The 19,273-nt window shown below is 38.0% G+C and overlaps 1 protein-coding gene across 1 annotated transcript; it reads left to right on the forward strand.

The window, feature by feature from the left end:
- Positions 1–14: 14 nt before the first annotated feature.
- LOC134656095 (molybdopterin synthase catalytic subunit) lies at positions 15–14,319 on the forward strand. Its single transcript, XM_063511613.1, has 8 exons — positions 15–161; positions 3,044–3,159; positions 7,687–7,862; positions 11,835–11,953; positions 12,672–12,795; positions 13,756–13,967; positions 14,015–14,122; positions 14,170–14,319. The coding sequence occupies exons 1-8, from the start codon at positions 33–35 to the stop codon at positions 14,317–14,319; spliced, it is 1,134 nt and encodes a 377-aa protein (XP_063367683.1). The 5' UTR covers positions 15–32.
- Positions 14,320–19,273: the final 4,954 nt, after the last annotated feature.

Raw genomic sequence — 19,273 nt, forward strand, 5'->3', positions numbered from 1 at the left:
TTACTACCTAATCTAAAGATAGTTGAGTTATCATGGATCATTTGAAGTTAACGGTGGATAAGTTATCGGTGGATGCGGTGAGCGAGCTGGTGGTAGACGACAGCTGCGGTGCTGTGTCTATCTTTGTGGGGACTACTAGAGATAACTTTGAAGGCAAAAAGGTAAGTTTCATTCAAGCACATAGAGTCGGACCAATAAAAGTCTGCAGCGGATTTGATAGCCCACGCAGTGCAAGTGTTATTTATACGTCATAATTTCATAGAAGTTTTACGTTTAAAATAACACTTGCACTGCGTGGGCTATCAAATCCGCTGCAGACTTTTCTTGGTCTGAATCTATCCTTGATTTATACTTATACTATATTAATACTTGATTTGTATACATGGTTTGCTGCGTAATTAAAATATATAAATTGGAATATTGTTCTGTCATCTTTTTATATTGATATGTAGTGTTAATACATTCCACTTCATGCACATGTTGTTGTGACTTCCAACCTCTGTGGCGACCTGACATAGACCAACTGACTGACTTGCTGACTGACATATTTGGAACTACAGACATTTAAATTCAAAATTAGACATGACAACGATACAAGAATAATATCAGTTCACAATGGACAGCCAGACCGACCAGACAGACTGTTCACATGCCATGTCATGAGTACCTATTTCATTACAGCATTACAATCATACCTGAAAATTATGAAGTCATAATATGTAAATAACAACTTTATGACGACGTTTTTCTACTCATATCATGTTTTTCATATTTTTGTTAGTAAATATTGTGTATTATGTAATTTATGTACCTACATACACCAATAATATTTTTCACGAATAGTCTTTACGAGGCAGAAGGAATATATTTCCCACATGAATTTTAACTTTGTTACAAAGTGATAGAGTTCAATTTTGCATAATTTCTGACACCCTTATGCTTATTAAAGGGTTAGTTACTTAATGATAAAGAAATGTTTTGTTTAAATCATGTCACACTTAACAAAGATAAAAATCTCTTTTTGTCTTCTTTAGTGTCAGGTATAAATACTATTGTTTTTCCATTTGGTGTCATAATTAATGCTTCTTTTTGCATGTTGAATAATAATACAAAAATTTAAAACGCACATTTTTGAGTTTTTATATGTTTTCCGAGCAAAGCTCGGTATCCCAGATATATTTGATAAGATTTATTTATCTCACAATATACAATTTCACTAAAAATTACACATGGTAAATTTTCAGGAGTTTATATAAGAATAATGCATTATATTATTATCATTAAGGTGTGTTATACTAATAAATATTGCATTGTCATCAGAAAACTTAGACAAGAACATTCAGAGCATTATTTCCAATAGTTGACATTTAATTCATTAACATTTAAGAAGTCCACTTCTTATTGTTATTCACATTATCCATAATGTGGTGTAATAACAATTTGACAAAAACAATCAAATGAGTCAATGTCTTCTTCAATGCACATTCAACCTTGATGTCTGCAATATAGAGCATACAATACAACCACAGAATAATAAGCAATAGTATTAGTAGTAAAGATTTTTCATAAAAAATAAGTAATGTTAAAACAGGTTTAATATAAACAGCAAACTCTTGCTTAGCCCATTTTGAATCCAAATCTGGGGGCACGGTAGTGCCCCCGCCAAGACGAGCAAAGCGAAGCGCAAGGGCACTACTACCTTTTCTCGAAGCGCTTCGTCGTTTTTTTGAACCCTCATAACTTGGGTTTGGATTATACCAGATAAACAAAATTCTCGGGATATGATGTCAATAGTGGACTTATTAAACATAAAAAATTTCAATTGCATAGCTCTTATACTTAAGATTTTATTCATAACTAAAAAACCCCGATTTCGTCACTGACTCACTCACTCACTGTTGATCATCAAAACCTCTAGGGTACTTCCTGAAGTCCTAGGAAGCTGAAATTTGGTATGTAAGATAATATTAGTACACAAACAACAAAAAAATTCAAAAACTTGAAATTTTTTGTCCCTAAGGGGGGGAAAAGGGGGGTGGAATTTTGTATGGGAAATCAATAACCGCTGAACCGATTTAGTTGAAATTTGGTATGTAGATAGTTTTTGTAATGGGGAATGGCATAGAATAGTTTTCAAACCCCAAAATCACCCTGTTAGGGGTGAAAAGGGGGTGGAAAAGGGCGTTAGGGGAAAAAGAGGGTTGAAGGTTGTATGGGGAATCAGTAAAAAGCAGATTGTATAAAAGATGCCCCGAGGTACGTATTTCAGGATTTTTAATAGTAGGTCCTTAAATCAAACGCGCAACCCTTTAAATTAGGGGATGGAAGCAACTTACAAAAAGAAGTGAAATCCCACCAAAAACATTTTCATGTAAAATGTTGCCAAGACGAAACCATAAGGCTCGCACTGACAAAAAGTTATCAGATCTCTTGTAGAGCCAAGCTTCTAACTCTACGAGTACAAGCCCTAACTTCACAAACTCACACCTTAGTCAAAATATGTGGCTTGGCCGTTTCGTTACTCCAAGAACTATTGTATTATAAAAAATAATGAATATTGAATACATTTTTCACCTTACGTCCATGTGACAGTAGCGAAACGGTCAAGCCACATATTTTGACTAAGGTGTAGAGTTTGTGAAGTTAGGGCTTGTACTCGTAGAGTTAGAAGCTTGGCTCTACAAGAGATCTGATAACTTTTTGTCAATGCGAGCCTTATGGTTTCGTCTTGGCAACATTTTACATGAAAATGTTTTTGGTGGGATATATTATTAATAAAGTTGAAAACCCAAGTTTAACGAGTTGCTATTAGTGCAGGTGCTGCGACTACGAGGCATACGAGCCAATGACGCTGAAAGCCACAAAGACCAAAGACACCTAGCTAGCTCATTCCACTTTGAACCCTACCACAATATCTATAAAGTCTAAAATCGAAGATTAACAAGTTATTGTTGGTGTCGCATCTGGTCTTATTCCACTTCGAACCCTAACATATTGTCCATAAAGTTGATAATCCAAGTTTAACAAGTTGCTATTGATGCAGGTGCTGAGACTGGAGTATGAGGCTTACGAGCCGATGGCGCTAAAAGCGATGAAGGCCATCTGCGACGAAGTTAGGAGCAAATGGAGCGCTGTACATAGCATAGCTATATATCATAGGTAAGTCATACTTTAAACTATAATAACTGTATAATTTTATTTAATATAAAAACATATGCATATAAAACACAAGGTACAAACAAAGACACTAAAACTAACTAAAAGAACTTGGCCGGTTTTTTATATGTTATACTGTATAAAAAAACCGGCTAAGTGCAAGTCGGATTCTCGTTCCAAGGGTTCCGTACATTAAGTCCGACTCACGCTTGACTGCACATTTCTAATAGGTTTTCCTGTCATCTATATAGGTAAAGAACTATGTAGGTATTATGTATATCGTCGCCAAATACCTATAGTACGAGCTTTGGCTACTTTGGGGTAGGTTACGATCTGTTTAAGATTGTCCCTAGCCTCCTAAGGCCCAAGGTCCTACCTATAGTACTTCTTCAGTTAGATGAAATTTAAATCTTATTCAATTGGAAGTATTGGAACAGAGTCACTTTTGCTTTGTTTCGTTAAATTTTCACACAATGCAAAATCAACTCTATTTTCTACACTTTAGGTTCAAATTTAGTGGCAAATTTTAGATTTTTTATTTGTATGGCTGGGCCTTAGGAGGCTAAATTATTTATAAATATTGTTACCCTCTGAATACCTATATTTTATTATATATTTCCCAGTCTATCTCAAGTATCTCAGTAAAAATAACCTTTATAGAATAATTGCATCATTATATGCAGTAAAAAGTGATAGTTGTTACTTATCAGTAAACAAATACTATCACTATCACTTTTACATAATACGAGTATATACTCATAACAACTTTAACTAATATAGTGTCCGATTTTATCTCCAGAAACGAGCTAAAGATGCTGTTATCAAATGACGTCACAATGTTATCAGTTGTCCAATAACAGTACAATAATAACATGGAATAAACTTGCTAGCAGAATGAAGAATTTGAGTGTTTACTTTATAACGTTGTAATTACTGTAATTAGGTACATATGTAAATATTAGGTACACTCTGATACTCTACATACTCAAAACTAGCATGTGTCATTGACATAGATATCTAGGGACTGGCTTTACGGGCAATAATAATGAGGCAATACAGGGGCCAGTACAGCGGTGTGAAACCGCTACAACGCGATTGGTTGATGAGTTCGCGTCACGCGCGCGATTGGTTGACAAGTTCGCATTACGCGCGCTATTGGTCGCAACTAGTTGCGTTAGACTGCACGACTGACTAGAATTCGTGAGTAACACCGCTGAACTAGTACCATTTTTAGTGCCCCATTAGCCCGTCCTTAGATATTATACGTCAATGGCATGTGTATTGCCGGTACTTTAAAGTAATAGACAATTTTAGTACCTAATTCTAAAATGCTAGTACTATTTATGTAGTATTTATGAACACCGGTTTTTCCTAGCTCTCACCACCAGTATATATTTGACACATTAATTGCCACCCAGCCAAACAAGACATCCGCGCCAGGCCACAACAATTTTGTCATATAAAGCCGTAGTACCATGATCCCGGCTATCGGGTCGTCCGGCCTGGGAACGAAATCATAAAATACCCGATAGTCGGGTTTTCGGCACTGAATCTGTTAAGTTTAGTTAGAGTTCGACCTAGCTAAGTTCTTGCCAAATGCTTGAATTGCTACGTCAAGTATGGAGCTTATTATGAATATATGTATGCTTTGTTACTGTCAAGTGTGTGCAAAGTTAGGGTGGTCAAAGTCTAAGGACTCTTATCTTAGTAGTTACTTTGGTAAAAGATGAGAAAATAAATCCTACCACCTAAAGCGTTACGTTTTTGGCTTCGACTCCGAGAACGTCTCCGGCGGTCTCCCAAATGTCCGGTACACCATTGTTTCTTGAACGGAAAATAAGTAAATATGTAGGTAAAATAAACAAATTGATTTATTGTATGTTTTTATTGAATGTTATTATTAGTTATTAGGTACCAAATTAACGATTACGTGTAGCAATCTAGCAATGTAGCAATCAAACAAAGCGGCGGAGCGTGATCGCCGGCAATTCCGACCATCCAACAAACGAGCAACATCCTCTTTTTCAATAATTTTACAACACATACAATTATGTCTTTTTCCGTAGCTGGGCATTCAAAAATAACCCTTAATGGAATAGTTGTAAAGACCGAATTTGAATAAGTGTTGCGTTTTAAGAAGCAAAAATTTGACAACACATAGGACAGTAATAACATATACTAATCTATGCACATATGTACAATTATGCCTTATTTCCGTAGTTGAGCATTCAAAAATAACTCTTAATGAAATAGTTGTAAAGTCCGAATTTGAATAATTGTTGCGTTTTAAGAAGCAAAAGATGATTTCTTACTTATGTATTGGGTTTGAGGATTTTTATACTCCTGAAGGCCGATTTTTGAAATTCGACCGCTCGATTTCGTGTATTTCGTTCAGTAATATCTCCACTACTAGGCATGTAAATTCTACTAATAGAATCAAAAACTAGTGGTCAATACCACTAAATTCACAATTTATATCGCTCGTATTTCAAAAATCAGCATCTCGCCGTTTTCCACCGATTTTCGAGTGACGAAATCGAGCGATCGAAATTCAAAAATCGGCCCCCTGTACTGACTTTTAAACCCCATTTTACCGCTTTAAGAGATAACGGCAGATACCTACTCTACTTGTTTGACAAACATCTGAATACATTACGTTTTTCTGTACTTGGGCAACAAAAACACAAATTTTCACATTTATTTGTGGGATTATCAATATTATTATCAGCATTGAATTGATTCATGTATTTCGAGTATACGTTTTAAACCTTAATTCAGGGGAGTACATTCAAAATCGCTTGCTTGTTTAGACTCTTGGTGAATCACGGTGAATCGTAAGAAAACACATGGTACCTACTCTAAACTAAAATAGCTTGTATGCACATTAAAATAAAGTCTTTAAATTAATAATATACCTGCATTAACTGACCTCGAAGGTTGCCAACATGTTCCATTGATATGCAATGACTTTATCTTATACCTACAATACTTATGTAAAATAAGACGGATTGACATATCAGAGCTGACGCTAATCCGATGTGACGACGTGACTCTGAAATGGCGATGACACACTAAAATATAACCAATATGTATTTCATACATTTAAAAATAAATAAATAATAAATTATGCTTACACCAGGGGTTAATCTTTTTCAGTCCGCGACGCACTCGCAAGTTTAAAATTTAATCGCGGCGCCCTAGCCTAGCTAGGGTATTCGAAATAGATGGCTCACGGCGCACAGTTTGGGAACCCCTGGCTTACACTATATAATAAACCGGTTATTCAAGAAATCCATTCAGACAGTGTTGAGTTGACCTCTGACCTTGGGCTCTGTACCAGACCAGATACAGCACAAAGATAACGACCCGACCCTTACAACATAAATCGCAATAGGTAGGTTGTACCATAGAGAAATATAGTAAGACAAGAGTGCTCACTCCATACATCAGTTCAGACTATTAATTTCAGTGTCTACATCTAGCATCGAGTAGCGGAACTATCAGTACTGCTACTTGACAATAGATGTAGCACCGACCGGAAAGTCTTATCTCAACAGCATAACACTTTCTGGTCGGTGCTACATCTATTGTCAAGTAGCAGTAGTTCCGCTACTCGATGCTAGATGCTAATAGTCTTTTTGGTACTAAAACTGATGTATGGAGTGTTCACTCTATGTATTTTTTTCTCTATGGTTGTACGTTGTCGAACATTTAGCCATGTCGATAAAAAGGTATCTAATATTCAAGGAGGCCATATAGGCCGTCCGGAATACTGAAACTATGCGCCGTTTGCAATGGACAAAAAAAATGGGAAGGAACTGGACAAGTGCGAGTCGGACTCGCCCACCGAGCGTTCCGTACATTTTAGCATTTGTTATTATAGCGGCAAGAAAAAAACATCCTCTGTGAAAATTTCAACTGTACCTATAGCTACCACGGTTCATGAGATACAGCCTGGTGACAGACAGACAGAGGAGTCTTAGTAATAGGGTTTTTACCCTTTGGGTACGGAACTCTAAAAAAGGAGTCTCATTACAAAAACTTAGTTCACATACTAGAGCGTATTATTTTTAGTTATTAATATTAAACTGTTTAGACGACAACGGTTTCACTCACTTGAATTTTTAGTCGCTATTGGCGACATGTTTCGGGCCCCTCGGGGGTCCTTCCTCAGGCTCGAGTGCTCGAGGTGGTCGCAATTCGTGCACTGAGCGCCTAAAAATTGAAGTGAGTGAATCCGTTGTCGTCTAAACAGTTTAAAATATGTCTCACGAAAGCAGGGATCGGAACCGGTTTTTTGCAAAAACTTAGAAATAACCATATATTTCGAATTATTTTATACTCGAAATGTAGGACTCAGTTGTGTTTTTAGGTTACGACTTCGTATTATTAATAGATTGCCCAATTAGAAATGAAGTAATTAGCAAAGAACGAAAAAATACCGTTTCCGTTCCCATACAAAAAATACCGGTATCCGATCCCTGCACGAAAGTTTAATCTCGATTACTAATATTAGCAAATTATTCCCAGATTAGGCAACGTCCCTACCCGCGAAGCGTCCGTAATCATCGCAGTCTCCAGCCCGCACCGGCGCGACTCGTTAGATGCCGTCTCGCTCTGCATCGAGCTGCTGAAGGCGAAGGTGCCCGTGTGGAAGCGAGAGGTGTACGCGGACGCAGCGCCCGCTTGGAAGGAGAACCGAGAATGTGCGTGGAGTACCCATCATACTAATAACAGTCAAAATGGCCAGAAAGTTTAACAACCGTTTTCTATTAACGATTGTCACTTTGCTAGCACCCCTGGCCCCTATTTCACCACGGTGGCAGGTGCGACAGTTATAAAACATCACTGTTGCTGACGTCACAGGCATCCATGGGCTACGGTTACCGCTTACCATCGGGCGGGCCGTATTCCTGTTTGCCGCCGTCATTGTATTATTTAAAAATACTTTACCTATATGTATAAAACAAAACATATTTCTTGCGAAGTTTATGACAATTGTCACAAGATTTAAAATATTTTTTGGTAATTCTTGACAGGAGATGAGTTCTGTGTCGGAATTTCGTGACAATTGTCGTGTTTCTTATGACAATTGTCATTAGCTTCGCAAAATTATTTATTGGAGATATAATGCAGTTTTTTTCCATTAAAATGTTGGTGGCAAACAAGCACACCCGGGCGGTGGTAAGCGGATACCGTAGCCTATGGATGCCTGTGACGTCAGCAACAGTGATGTCGACAATTGTCCTGTCACCGCGGTGAAATAGGGGCCTGGTGTAGGAGTCGTTTAACATAAATAAATACAAATGAAATAATATATCCGAATTTAAACTGTTGTGAGACATACTAACATTGAATAATTTTACGGTTTAGACTCACTTGTTTTAAGTCACTCGCGCGAAATAATATATACTGGGTCAACCAAATCTTGTCAGTAAATAGGAACAAAAAAACCCGGCCAAGTGCGAGTCGGACTCGCGCACGGAGGGTTCCGCACCATCGACAAAAAATAGAGCAAAACAGGCAAAAAAAAAACAAGCAAAAAAACGGTCACCCATCCAAGTACTGACCCCGCCCGACGTTGCTTAACTTCGGTCAAAAATCATGTTTGTTGTATGGGAGCCCCACTTAAATCTTTATTTTATTCTGTTTTTAGTGTTTGTTGTTATAGCGGCAACAGAAATACATCATCTGTGAAAATTTCCACTGTCTAGCTATCACGGTTCGTGAGATACAGCCTGGTAACAGACGGACAGCGGAGTCTTAGTAATAGGGTCCCGTTTTTACCCTTTGGGTACAGAACCCTAAAAACTATACTCATTATTTTCTTTTGGGTGCTAGTACTAGTGTAAGACAAAGATATGTAGTATGATTCTCTCTGTCTATGTTTGAAATCAAACAGACCTTTGACACACTATATTACATATAATTATTCATAATAATACATTATATACCTCGTAAAGTCGTGACTCGTGATATGACTTGAGCAATTTTAGTACCTAATAGTTGGACGTCATAATCACTACATAGTATAAAACAAAGTCACTTCCCGCTGTCTGTATTGTTAGATCTTTAAAACTACGCAACGGATTTTGATGCGGTTTTTTTTAATAGATAGAGTGATTCAAGAGGAAAGTTTTTGTATAATCTGTTAACCCGTGCGAAGCCGGGGCGAGTCGCTAGTATGACAATAAAGTAGGGTTCCTTATGAATAACAAAAGACTAGCTAATTAGCTATACATATAGTCGCCATCAGATATATCGGAGCGGTCAAGGTACTCACAAATATCTGCCCACGCCTTTATTGTCAAGGCGTTAGAGTGCGTGTTCAGATATTTTCGAGCGCCTCGGCCGCTCTGATATATCTGATGGCGAATGTACATAAATATTTTATACGCATAGCGTCATTATTGTTTATTAAGAGAAGTACATTTGAATAATAATATGTTGTATGCTGCATCCAACTATTATATTACATATATACTATAAGTACATATGTATTTGTATGCTTAAATAAAAGAGCTTTTGTTTGCAATATACATAGAATGCTAATAATGCTATTAGCAATGTTCCCATGCTAATATGGTATATGTAACGTTACGTTATATTTTAATTATTTTACTAGTTTTTTTTTGTGATTTAGGTACTGTGTTACGAATTTATATATTTACTGATCAAATTAGATTCTTTTTTGCAATTGTTGCACTGGTTGTTTTATTATTAGTAGATTAAATATTTTGCAATTAAATGCTTTGTTGGTTACGTGTTTCGTAGTTTTATTTCGAGTTGTACTCACTGTACAGTCCAGTGTAAAAATATGGATGCACTAATTATACTCAAAAATATGTCCCATTATAGCTCTTATGTCAGCGAATTAAGAATTAAGGGACATATTTTTGAATAAGTTGTATGCACCCATATTTTTACACTGGACTGTACCTACCCTAAAACGATGTTTTCCTTTAAATTCATTTTCCATGAAGCCTATTAGAATCATATGTAAGGGAATCAAAAATACAATAACAGATTTACAATGTAAATAAAGGTAGCAACAGGCGGTCTTATCGCTGTAAGCGATCTCTTCCAGACAACCTTGGGGTAGCAGGATATAAAGAACAGAAAACTTTTAAAACAGGACCTAACTAAACTAAAACTAACTAAACTTAAACGTAAACTTTTTTTATATTACATGTTGATAATTTAAATTGCCTTTAGGTAGACTGAGAATCACATTTCATACAATGGCGTAAAGAGATAATACATTTAAATTCACCTGTTTAAGATAAGATAGGATTTCTTTATTGTCAAAGCTGGTACATAGGTCTTATAAATATCACAAAAGTCCATCAGTTTGCCCATTTCAGTTTATATTTGCTTACCAAATATGTATGTTCGGTTGAAAATATAGTAGGTAGCAGTTAATTAAATAGATAAGTAGGTACTTGCGTCAGAGTAGTTTACACCTTGTATTTTTGAAGATATCTATGTATATAGAAGATATTCAATATCGCCGCTATACTTACTCAACCTCGTATCTGCAACACTCATTTGATGACAATAACACCCGTATTCCGAATGAAAGAAAAGCGACATTTCCATCAAATGATTGTTGCAGATATGAGGTTGAGTAAGTATAGCGACGATATACCTATTAATAGACATTAAACTGTATAAATATTTATGCGTAGGGGCATTGTTTAGGATGTGGACGAGCGTTAATACTGACACCATTATTACAAGCTGTGTATACAGCCTATTTATTTGAGTTTAACCTGTTAACATACGGGTTAGGTATACGAGTTGCTATTGGAAAATAAAATAAGTAGTTTAGAATTTCGATTCAGTTAAAGATTTGGTACGTTGTATTACAAAAAAATAAGTTTTTGGTACCGTTAGTAACGGTAGAAAAAGTTATATGAAGTAAAGGAGCATGTAAGGGCCGTGTCATACCAGGACACTAAAGGGCAGGCTTCGGATCGACCAAGGTGGAGACAACTTCATGACGCCGCACCGACAAGAGCCCAGATCTTAAATTGAAAATAAAAGTACTACGGTCCTCACGGGCTAACGCCTGGAGGCTAGAATAAGCTTTTGTCTTTAGCTACTGTGCCCAAAACATAAACATTGGTAAATGGCGACTTTGGTATCTTATGGCGTTATTCATAATTTTCATAAACGGCTGCTAATTTAATCAGTTGATGATCGTCGTTATGTCGTAGAGAGGGAGAAACGATGATCATCAGCTGATTAACTTAGCAGTTATGAATAACGGGGTTTACTGTTTAACCCTTCGAACGCCACGCCGATCGTGTGCGGCGCATCATCGTGAACCTTGTCGGAATGCACGAAGGTTGATATTGGGCTGTAGCCGCACTCGTCAGGTTGACCTTTGGCGGTCAAAGGGTTCAGTTAAGTTCAGGGCTATATCCTCGACAATCGAAGTTCTCAAATTGCGGGCATCTGTCTCTTTCACTAATTCATTGGAGTAAAAGAGAAAGATCCCCGCAATTTGCGAATTTCGGTTTTCGCGGTAACCCCCCAGGCGCTATATACCACAAACCACAACCAGATTGTTTAACTTTCGAGAACAAAACGGACAACTTGTTTATCTGCTGATACATGACCTAGAGATATGCTAATTAGATTATTAAATTGATAATTCTTGTTTTATTTTGCAGGTGAGCCAACCCCACCCTCTCCGCCGGACACGGTGGACAAGAACCTGATCCAAATCAACGTGTCCACTGACGAGCTGCAGAAACGTATTCAGAACTTCATCGAGAGGAAGAGAGAACAGGTAAATGCATTTTTTTCTAACTATATAGGAGGCAAACGAGCAGACGGATCGCCTGATGGTAAGCGATTATCGTCGCCCATGGACAACTGCAACACCAGAGGGGTTGTGCGTTATCGGACTTTCAAAACATACGTCTAATCTAAGACATATTGGCAAAAATGTTCAAAAATACCCTTAAAGTTTTACACCTAAGTACCAACCACACTGTATTAAATATAACGACTGATCTGGCCTAGTGGGTAGTGACCCTGCCTGTGAAGCCGAGGTCCTGGGTTCGAATCCCGGTAAGTGTGATGTATTTGTGTGATGAGCACAGATGTTTGTTCCTGAGTCTTGGGTGTTTTCTATTTATTTATGTATTTGTATATTATATATATCGTTGTCTGAGTGCCCACAACACAAGCCTTCTTGAGCTTACCGTGGGACTTAGTCAAACTGTGTAAGAATGTCCTATAATTTAATCCTATAATTTAGTCCTTAATTTTTAATTGTTATTTATGAAATTGTAATTGTGATAATTTGATAATAATGTAAAATTCAAACGCAATGTATATTATTCTATGAATAAATTACTATGACTAATGTTTATTTATTATTTATATTTATTTATTTATTATGATACGGAAGATATTATATGTACTTATGTGGGTAACTATATGGGTAAAGTTCTTCAAACGGTTTTTTTTTTTGCCATTCCTACAAAATGTTCATCATTTAGGTAAACATCAGCAACATCCACGATTTCATACCCGGGGTAGATCAAGAGAGCGAGACAGAAGACACATGTGCGAGAGTGCGCACACAATTTGTGAGAAGGAGCGACTCTAAGGGACATTTGAAAAGTGAGTAACATGTAACTTAGGTATGTGTGTGTGTGAGAGAGAATAGGCTACATGACTAATTTTTTTATGGTATCAATCGATCGGGTTTGTTTTTAGGATCAAATGTCTATATGGGACCCATTGCATTAAAGTAACACAAAAGTCAGAAATTGTAGTCAAAGTCCGACAGTCGCACTTCACTCGCGAAACGCCCTATACAAAACGGCCAAGGGCCGTGACGTCATCGCCCATCTTGTAGTATGGACAAAACAAGAAAATTGCGTTTTTGTCGGTGAAATATTGCGTTTATGTATATAGTTGCTATACAATATTTTATTGCATGAAATGTAAGGAATCGAATGGTACGCTTACTTTTATCTTTTTGGAAGTTAAAAAAAAAACTTAAATTTTGAAACTTTCAGGTCCTGTATTTTTGTAATTTTTCAATATTTTATTTTAATATCCACATTATTGTGATAAATTGCTCGTTTGCTATCTATTTTACTAGATTTTGTTATAAAATTCAACATGTGTCATCATCCCTATTAGCAACATGAATCTAGTATAACTGGATCAGGCATGAGGGGTGGGGGGAAAAGACCGAACGGGATAGTCTTATGTATCTTTCAGTGGGAGTAGCAGCGAAAGCGCTATTATTGTTTGTCCTTATCACAGTCTCACATTTTTTTCATTCCCCACCGTAAATTAGTATGTATTATGGTGGGCAACAAATAAACTCGACCAATCATAGTGTCGCATTGCGTATCTTCGGAGCCACGCGTATAGCACATCTATAGGATCCTACCATCTATGATTAGCAACCTTCATAACTTTGCCTTTCGTTCGAAAGTAAGCATATAATTAGCCTTACTAAACAACATCCCGATCATTTTCAGCTTTCGATATTTCGGGTCTTTGTTGAAAAATGTTTGTCATCTTGGCTACAGCTATGAACAGCCAATAATCGTCCTTATTCTCCAGTCCGCAAGGTCCACAACGAATGGGGCCCGCAAACGGTCTCCTCCCCTCCCCAGCCCGCACCCCTGCCGGGCGCCATCGCAGAAAGGGTCCTCAATATAGAGAAGTTCCTCAACATGGGGCCTGTGGCGCCTGACATCTACAGGCGCCTGAAGGAGATGGAAGACAGAATAGCGCAGCTGCAGGCCATATCGCCGGAGTATGCGGAGTTCTGGGTAAGTGAGACAGCTATGTATAAGAACGGGTCCTCAATATAGAGAAGTTCCTCAACATGGAGCCCGTGGCGCCCGACATCTACAGGCGCCTGAAGAAGATGGAAGACAGAATAGCGCAGCTGCAGGCCATATCGCCGGAGTATGCGGAGTTCTGGGTAAGTGAGACAGCTATGTATAAGAACGGGTCCTCAATATAGAGAAGTTCCTCAACATGGAGCCCGTGGCGCCCGACATCTACAGGCGCCTGAAGGAGATGGAAGACAGAATAGCGCAGCTGCAGGCCATATCGCCGGAGTATGCGGAGTTCTGGGTGAGTGAGACAGCTATGTATAAGAACGGGTCCTCAATATAGAGAAGTTCCTCAACATGGGGCCTGTGGCGCCCGACATCTACAGGCGCCTGAAGGAGATGGAAGACAGAATAGCGCAGCTGCAGGCCATATCGCCGGAGTATGCGGAGTTCTGGGTGAGTGAGACAGCTATGTATAAGAACGGGTCCTCAATATAGAGGTTCCTCAACATGCAGCCCGTGGCGCCCGACATCTACAGGCGCCTGAAGAAGATGGAAGACAGAATAGCGCAGCTGCAGGCCATATCGCCGGAGTATGCGGAGTTCTGGGTGAGTGAGACAGCTATGTATAAGAACGGGTCCTCAATATAGAGAAGTTCCTCAACATGGAGCCCGTGGCGCCTGAAGGAGATGGAAGACAGAATAGCGCAGCTGCAGGCCATATCGCCGGAGTATGCGGACTTTTGGGTGAGTGAGACAGCCATGTATAAGAACGGGTCCTCAATATAGAGAAGTTCCTCAACATGGGGCCCGTGGCGCCTGACATCTACAGGCGCCTGAAGGAGATGGAAGACAGAATAGCGCTCTGGTTATGTTTGACTTATATCATCGCGCAAATTATGGCTAGACGTTTAAAAACATTGTTGTTTGATATTTCATTCTAGGTATAGGTATGACTCCTTTTAATTTTTCATCATTTTCACGTTTTTTTTATAGAAAATTCAAAAGGATTGTAGCGAGCAGAAACCAACCGTCGACTTCATATATTCGGCCGACGACATCGCTCGTAAGATCGAGCAGCTCGAGAATATGGAAGACACGTGTTCATGAACGTTTTACATTTGTACAAAATAAACACAACTATTTCATTTTTAACTGTCAACCTTACGGCATTTTAATAGAGGCTTGCCGTGACCCATGTGGGGCACGGGACAGTGGACGTGTTAAATAAATAAGTTCATTGGATTATTGTACAAATCCAGATGATTACATGTATGAGGTAAAAAATAAAAGAAAGTAAAATTGTCTTACCATTCTATATTTCACGTTTTATTTACAAATTCATTTGAACATCAAACCATATTTTGGTGTCACCCCATTTGATTGTATACCATCGTTCGCACCGTTAACCCCTTGACCGCCGAAGACGTGCGCTACAGCCCGTAGCGTTCAAAGGGTTGACATTTCGTAAACCTATCTAAGCCCTGAGATACACTGGTATGTTTTACTTATGTAAGTAGGGACAAAGCTATTTGTTAGAAAGAGATAACGATATTCATAAATCATTCTGTAGTATAGCTGTGTCCCTAGTTACGTAAGTAATTACGTAAGTAAAAATTACAAGTCTATCTTGGGCCTAAGGCCGCCTTTACACCTGTAAGTTTTACTTACGTAAGTAGGGACAAAGCTATTTGTTAGAATGAGATAACGATATTCATCTCTCATTCTGTGGTATAGCTGTGTCCCTACTTACGTAAGTAAAACTTACAAGTGTAAAGGCCGCCTAACAGTCAGTATCAAATATATAGTGACGGCTAAGGATGTGTTACAGTGCGACATAAAATAGTAGAAAATAAATGAGGCCGCCAATTTCTGCGTAATTGTCACATTTTTGACGTAAAATGCTTAAACTTGGCAACAATTTAGTATGTTTTTTTAGTTCAATTTCTTTTAATTGCTACTATTGTCGCACTATACTATATATTTCGTAACTTCGGCCGTCACTACTTGATACTGACTGGACTAACCTATTGCACAGAAATCTTGTCCATATTCTTACAACAGTAGCAGAAGTAAATACACGGTCGCTGTACTCAAAAATATCTGATCACAAGATAAAGGTTTGCACAGCATATTTTTTTAAAGTTACTTCTGCTGCTGATGCTCTTACAAATAAACAAATACAAATTTATAGTCTCGTCTTGCTAAAATGATCGCTATCTTAAATGCATAGTGACGCATGCAGCCTACACAACAAAAACATAATTTTATGCATTTAAGGGTTAAAAAGGACCTTACGGTGGTGGTGTTTAAAAAATAAAATAAAAGTACGGACGTAATTTGATAAATTATCATCAACCTTTTCAAAACCAGGTTTTTTTTACACATTAGTAAACGAGTCGCAAGCAATTTTTTTTATTTATGCCTTATGTGTGCCTTATATTAGTTCATATGGCAACTATTTGGTTAAATAACCTGTCTTTGAATTACATATATTGTTAGTAACGCGTTTTTTTACAATGACTACTCTTTTATGACTTGTCAGAATCCTTCACAATTTTGACACTTTATCGAGTCACCGTAAGGTCCATTAAATGGAGACTGAAATAAATTCAATTTGTAAGAAACTTTGCATCTCAGTACCCATATTATGTAAACATAAATACAAGTAAATCTTGAATAAAATTAAATAAACAACTATAAAACTATCACATAGTATATTTGCCTATGATATCAGAAAGATCATGTTATATTTTTCTTTCCATCCAAATATACAAATATAGGGACTGACTCTTATATATTATCAAAAGAGTAAAAACTTTACATTATAATATAATCTTTCTGGATAGGTAAGTAATAAGTATATAGTATAGTGAAATAAGGACACAATATATGTCACCTATTTTACTCACAAAAGTGTATTGCATGTTAAATTAAAACATTAGAAGAAAATATTGCATTAAATTTAAAGGCTTACCACAAAAGTAGTGCATAATCTTTTACCATCGTATTTTCACGGAAACGCACGAACACGTTATGCCATTTCAGTCAGTCTCAGTACAAAAAGTACTGAGACTGACTGAAATGGTACAAGAGGTTGACTGAAATAGCATGACAAATACGAATGTTTTAAAGAAGATACGATGGCAAAGGATTATAATATATACTACATCAGGGCCCGTTTCTCAAAAGCTTGTAACTTGTAATACAAGCGGATGTCACTTTTTGACAGCTTTTGTTAGACAGGGACTTCCACTTGTATTACAAGTTACAAGCTTTTGAGAAACGGAACCCTGGTACTTTCTGTATGGTATAATGTGTTAAAATATGATTGAAAATTTAGACAAAATCAAAGCATACAGTCCAGTAACGCTCTCTTTGGTTTTTAGAGATTTATATATTATTAGTAACTGTTAATTAGTTAATGTAACTACTACATAAAATAAGATGTGGTGCCTGGTGGTTTGTAAAAATTGGCAATCGAATTTTACCCACTCACCGGCAAAGGTTATTTGCACAGATAAATTGATTTCACAAGTGTATAAACGATTTATATATTAGGAAGCCTTATGCTCAGGATAAGACAAAGTCCCCTGGGTAACTATGTAAGTCAGTGATTCAGCTAAAAAGAAACCACTGTGTCTTTTGAACACTGACAGCCTGGACGCTTCGGGTCTTAAGGCCTTCGTACGCGGAGCTCGGCCTTCGCATTTAGTCACTTGTTCTGTGTTAAAGCACTAACATCCTGTATGGCTAAGATGGCCGGCTCTTTATCATTTGTCACCATGGCTGTCACGTTCTAACAAATATGTAAGTGCGAAAGTGACGCATAGCATGACAGGTGATATCATCTTACTTACATTGTCCCGGCATTTTGCCACGGCTCATGGGAGCCTGGGGTCCGCTTGGCAACTAATCCCAAGAATTGGCGTAGGCACTAGTTTTTACGAAAGCGACTGCCATCTGACCTTCCAACCCATAGGGTAAACTAGGCCTTATTGGGATTAGTCCGGTTTCCTCGCGATGTTTTCTTTCACCGAAAAGCGACAAGTAAATATCAAATGATATTTCGTACATAAGTTCCGAAAAACTCATTGGTACGAGCCGGGGTTTGAACCCGCGACCTTCGGATTGAAAGTCGCACGCTCTTACCGCTAGGCCACCAGCGCTTCAGCATGACAGGTGATAAGAAAGCGACCATGATAGCTGGTCTGGACGCGTCGGGAGATAAAGATTGCTGTCTATTAGGATTTATTTACTAAATGCATCTTTATATTATTAGCAAGTTATTGACAAGAGGCATAGTGGTTTTGCCACAGAATGACCGGGGTTAGGAGGTCCGTGACGAGGTACACATCCCAGTTGTACGTTCCAAGTTTATACATGTATGTAACCATAGAGAAATATAGTTAGAATAGAGTGCTCACTCCATACATCAGTTTTGGTACCAAAAAGACTTGAATAATTTTACGGTTTAGGCTCACTTGTTTTAAGTCACTCGCGCGACATGTTTCGGAGAGCCTAGGTCTCCGAAACATGTCGCGCGAGTGACTTAAAACAAGTGAGTCTAAACCGTAAAATTATTCAATTTTAGTATGCCTCACAACAGTTTAAATTCGATAGAGACTATTATTTTCGTAGTAGACATCTAGCATCGAGTAGCGGAATTATCAGTACCGCTACTTGATAATCCGTTTACTAGCTGAAAATTGTTGAGCATTTGACTTTTGGGTCGGTGCAACATTTATCGTCAAGTAGCAGTACTGATAGGTAATTCCGCTACTCGACGCTAGATGTCGACTATTAAAATAATAGTCTTTTTGGTACTAAAACAGATGTATGGAGCATAGACTAGGAATCCTCTAGACAGAGTTTAGAGCAATTATTTCATGAAAAATGCTGCCAAAAATAGTGGGGTGCGGGGGACGACGTGAGCGAGTCCCGTGCCGTGATTGGTCCGTTCAAAGACACGGACGTCACACAAAGACACTGACTCGAAAATGGAGTAAAACTACCGTATATTTGCGGCAGAGGGGGTAGCGCTACTATGCTCAGTCTGGAGGATATCTTGTCTGTGGTATGGAGTAAGCACTCTATGTATTTTTTCTCTATGTAACACAAGTGTTTAGGGAGCGTTAATCGCAGCCTAGACGTTTATAAGTTTATACATGTGTTGTAACTCAAGTCTTTAGGGAGATAATCAATCTAGAGTGTAGACGCGGGCGTGGCTCACTCCGCGACTTCGCGTCGCTAAAAGTACATGCGGCCTACACCAATGTTGGTGTCTAGCCATAGTA

This window comes from Cydia amplana, chromosome 17 (assembly GCF_948474715.1).
Source record: "Cydia amplana chromosome 17, ilCydAmpl1.1, whole genome shotgun sequence".
NCBI lineage: Eukaryota > Metazoa > Arthropoda > Insecta > Lepidoptera > Tortricidae > Cydia > Cydia amplana.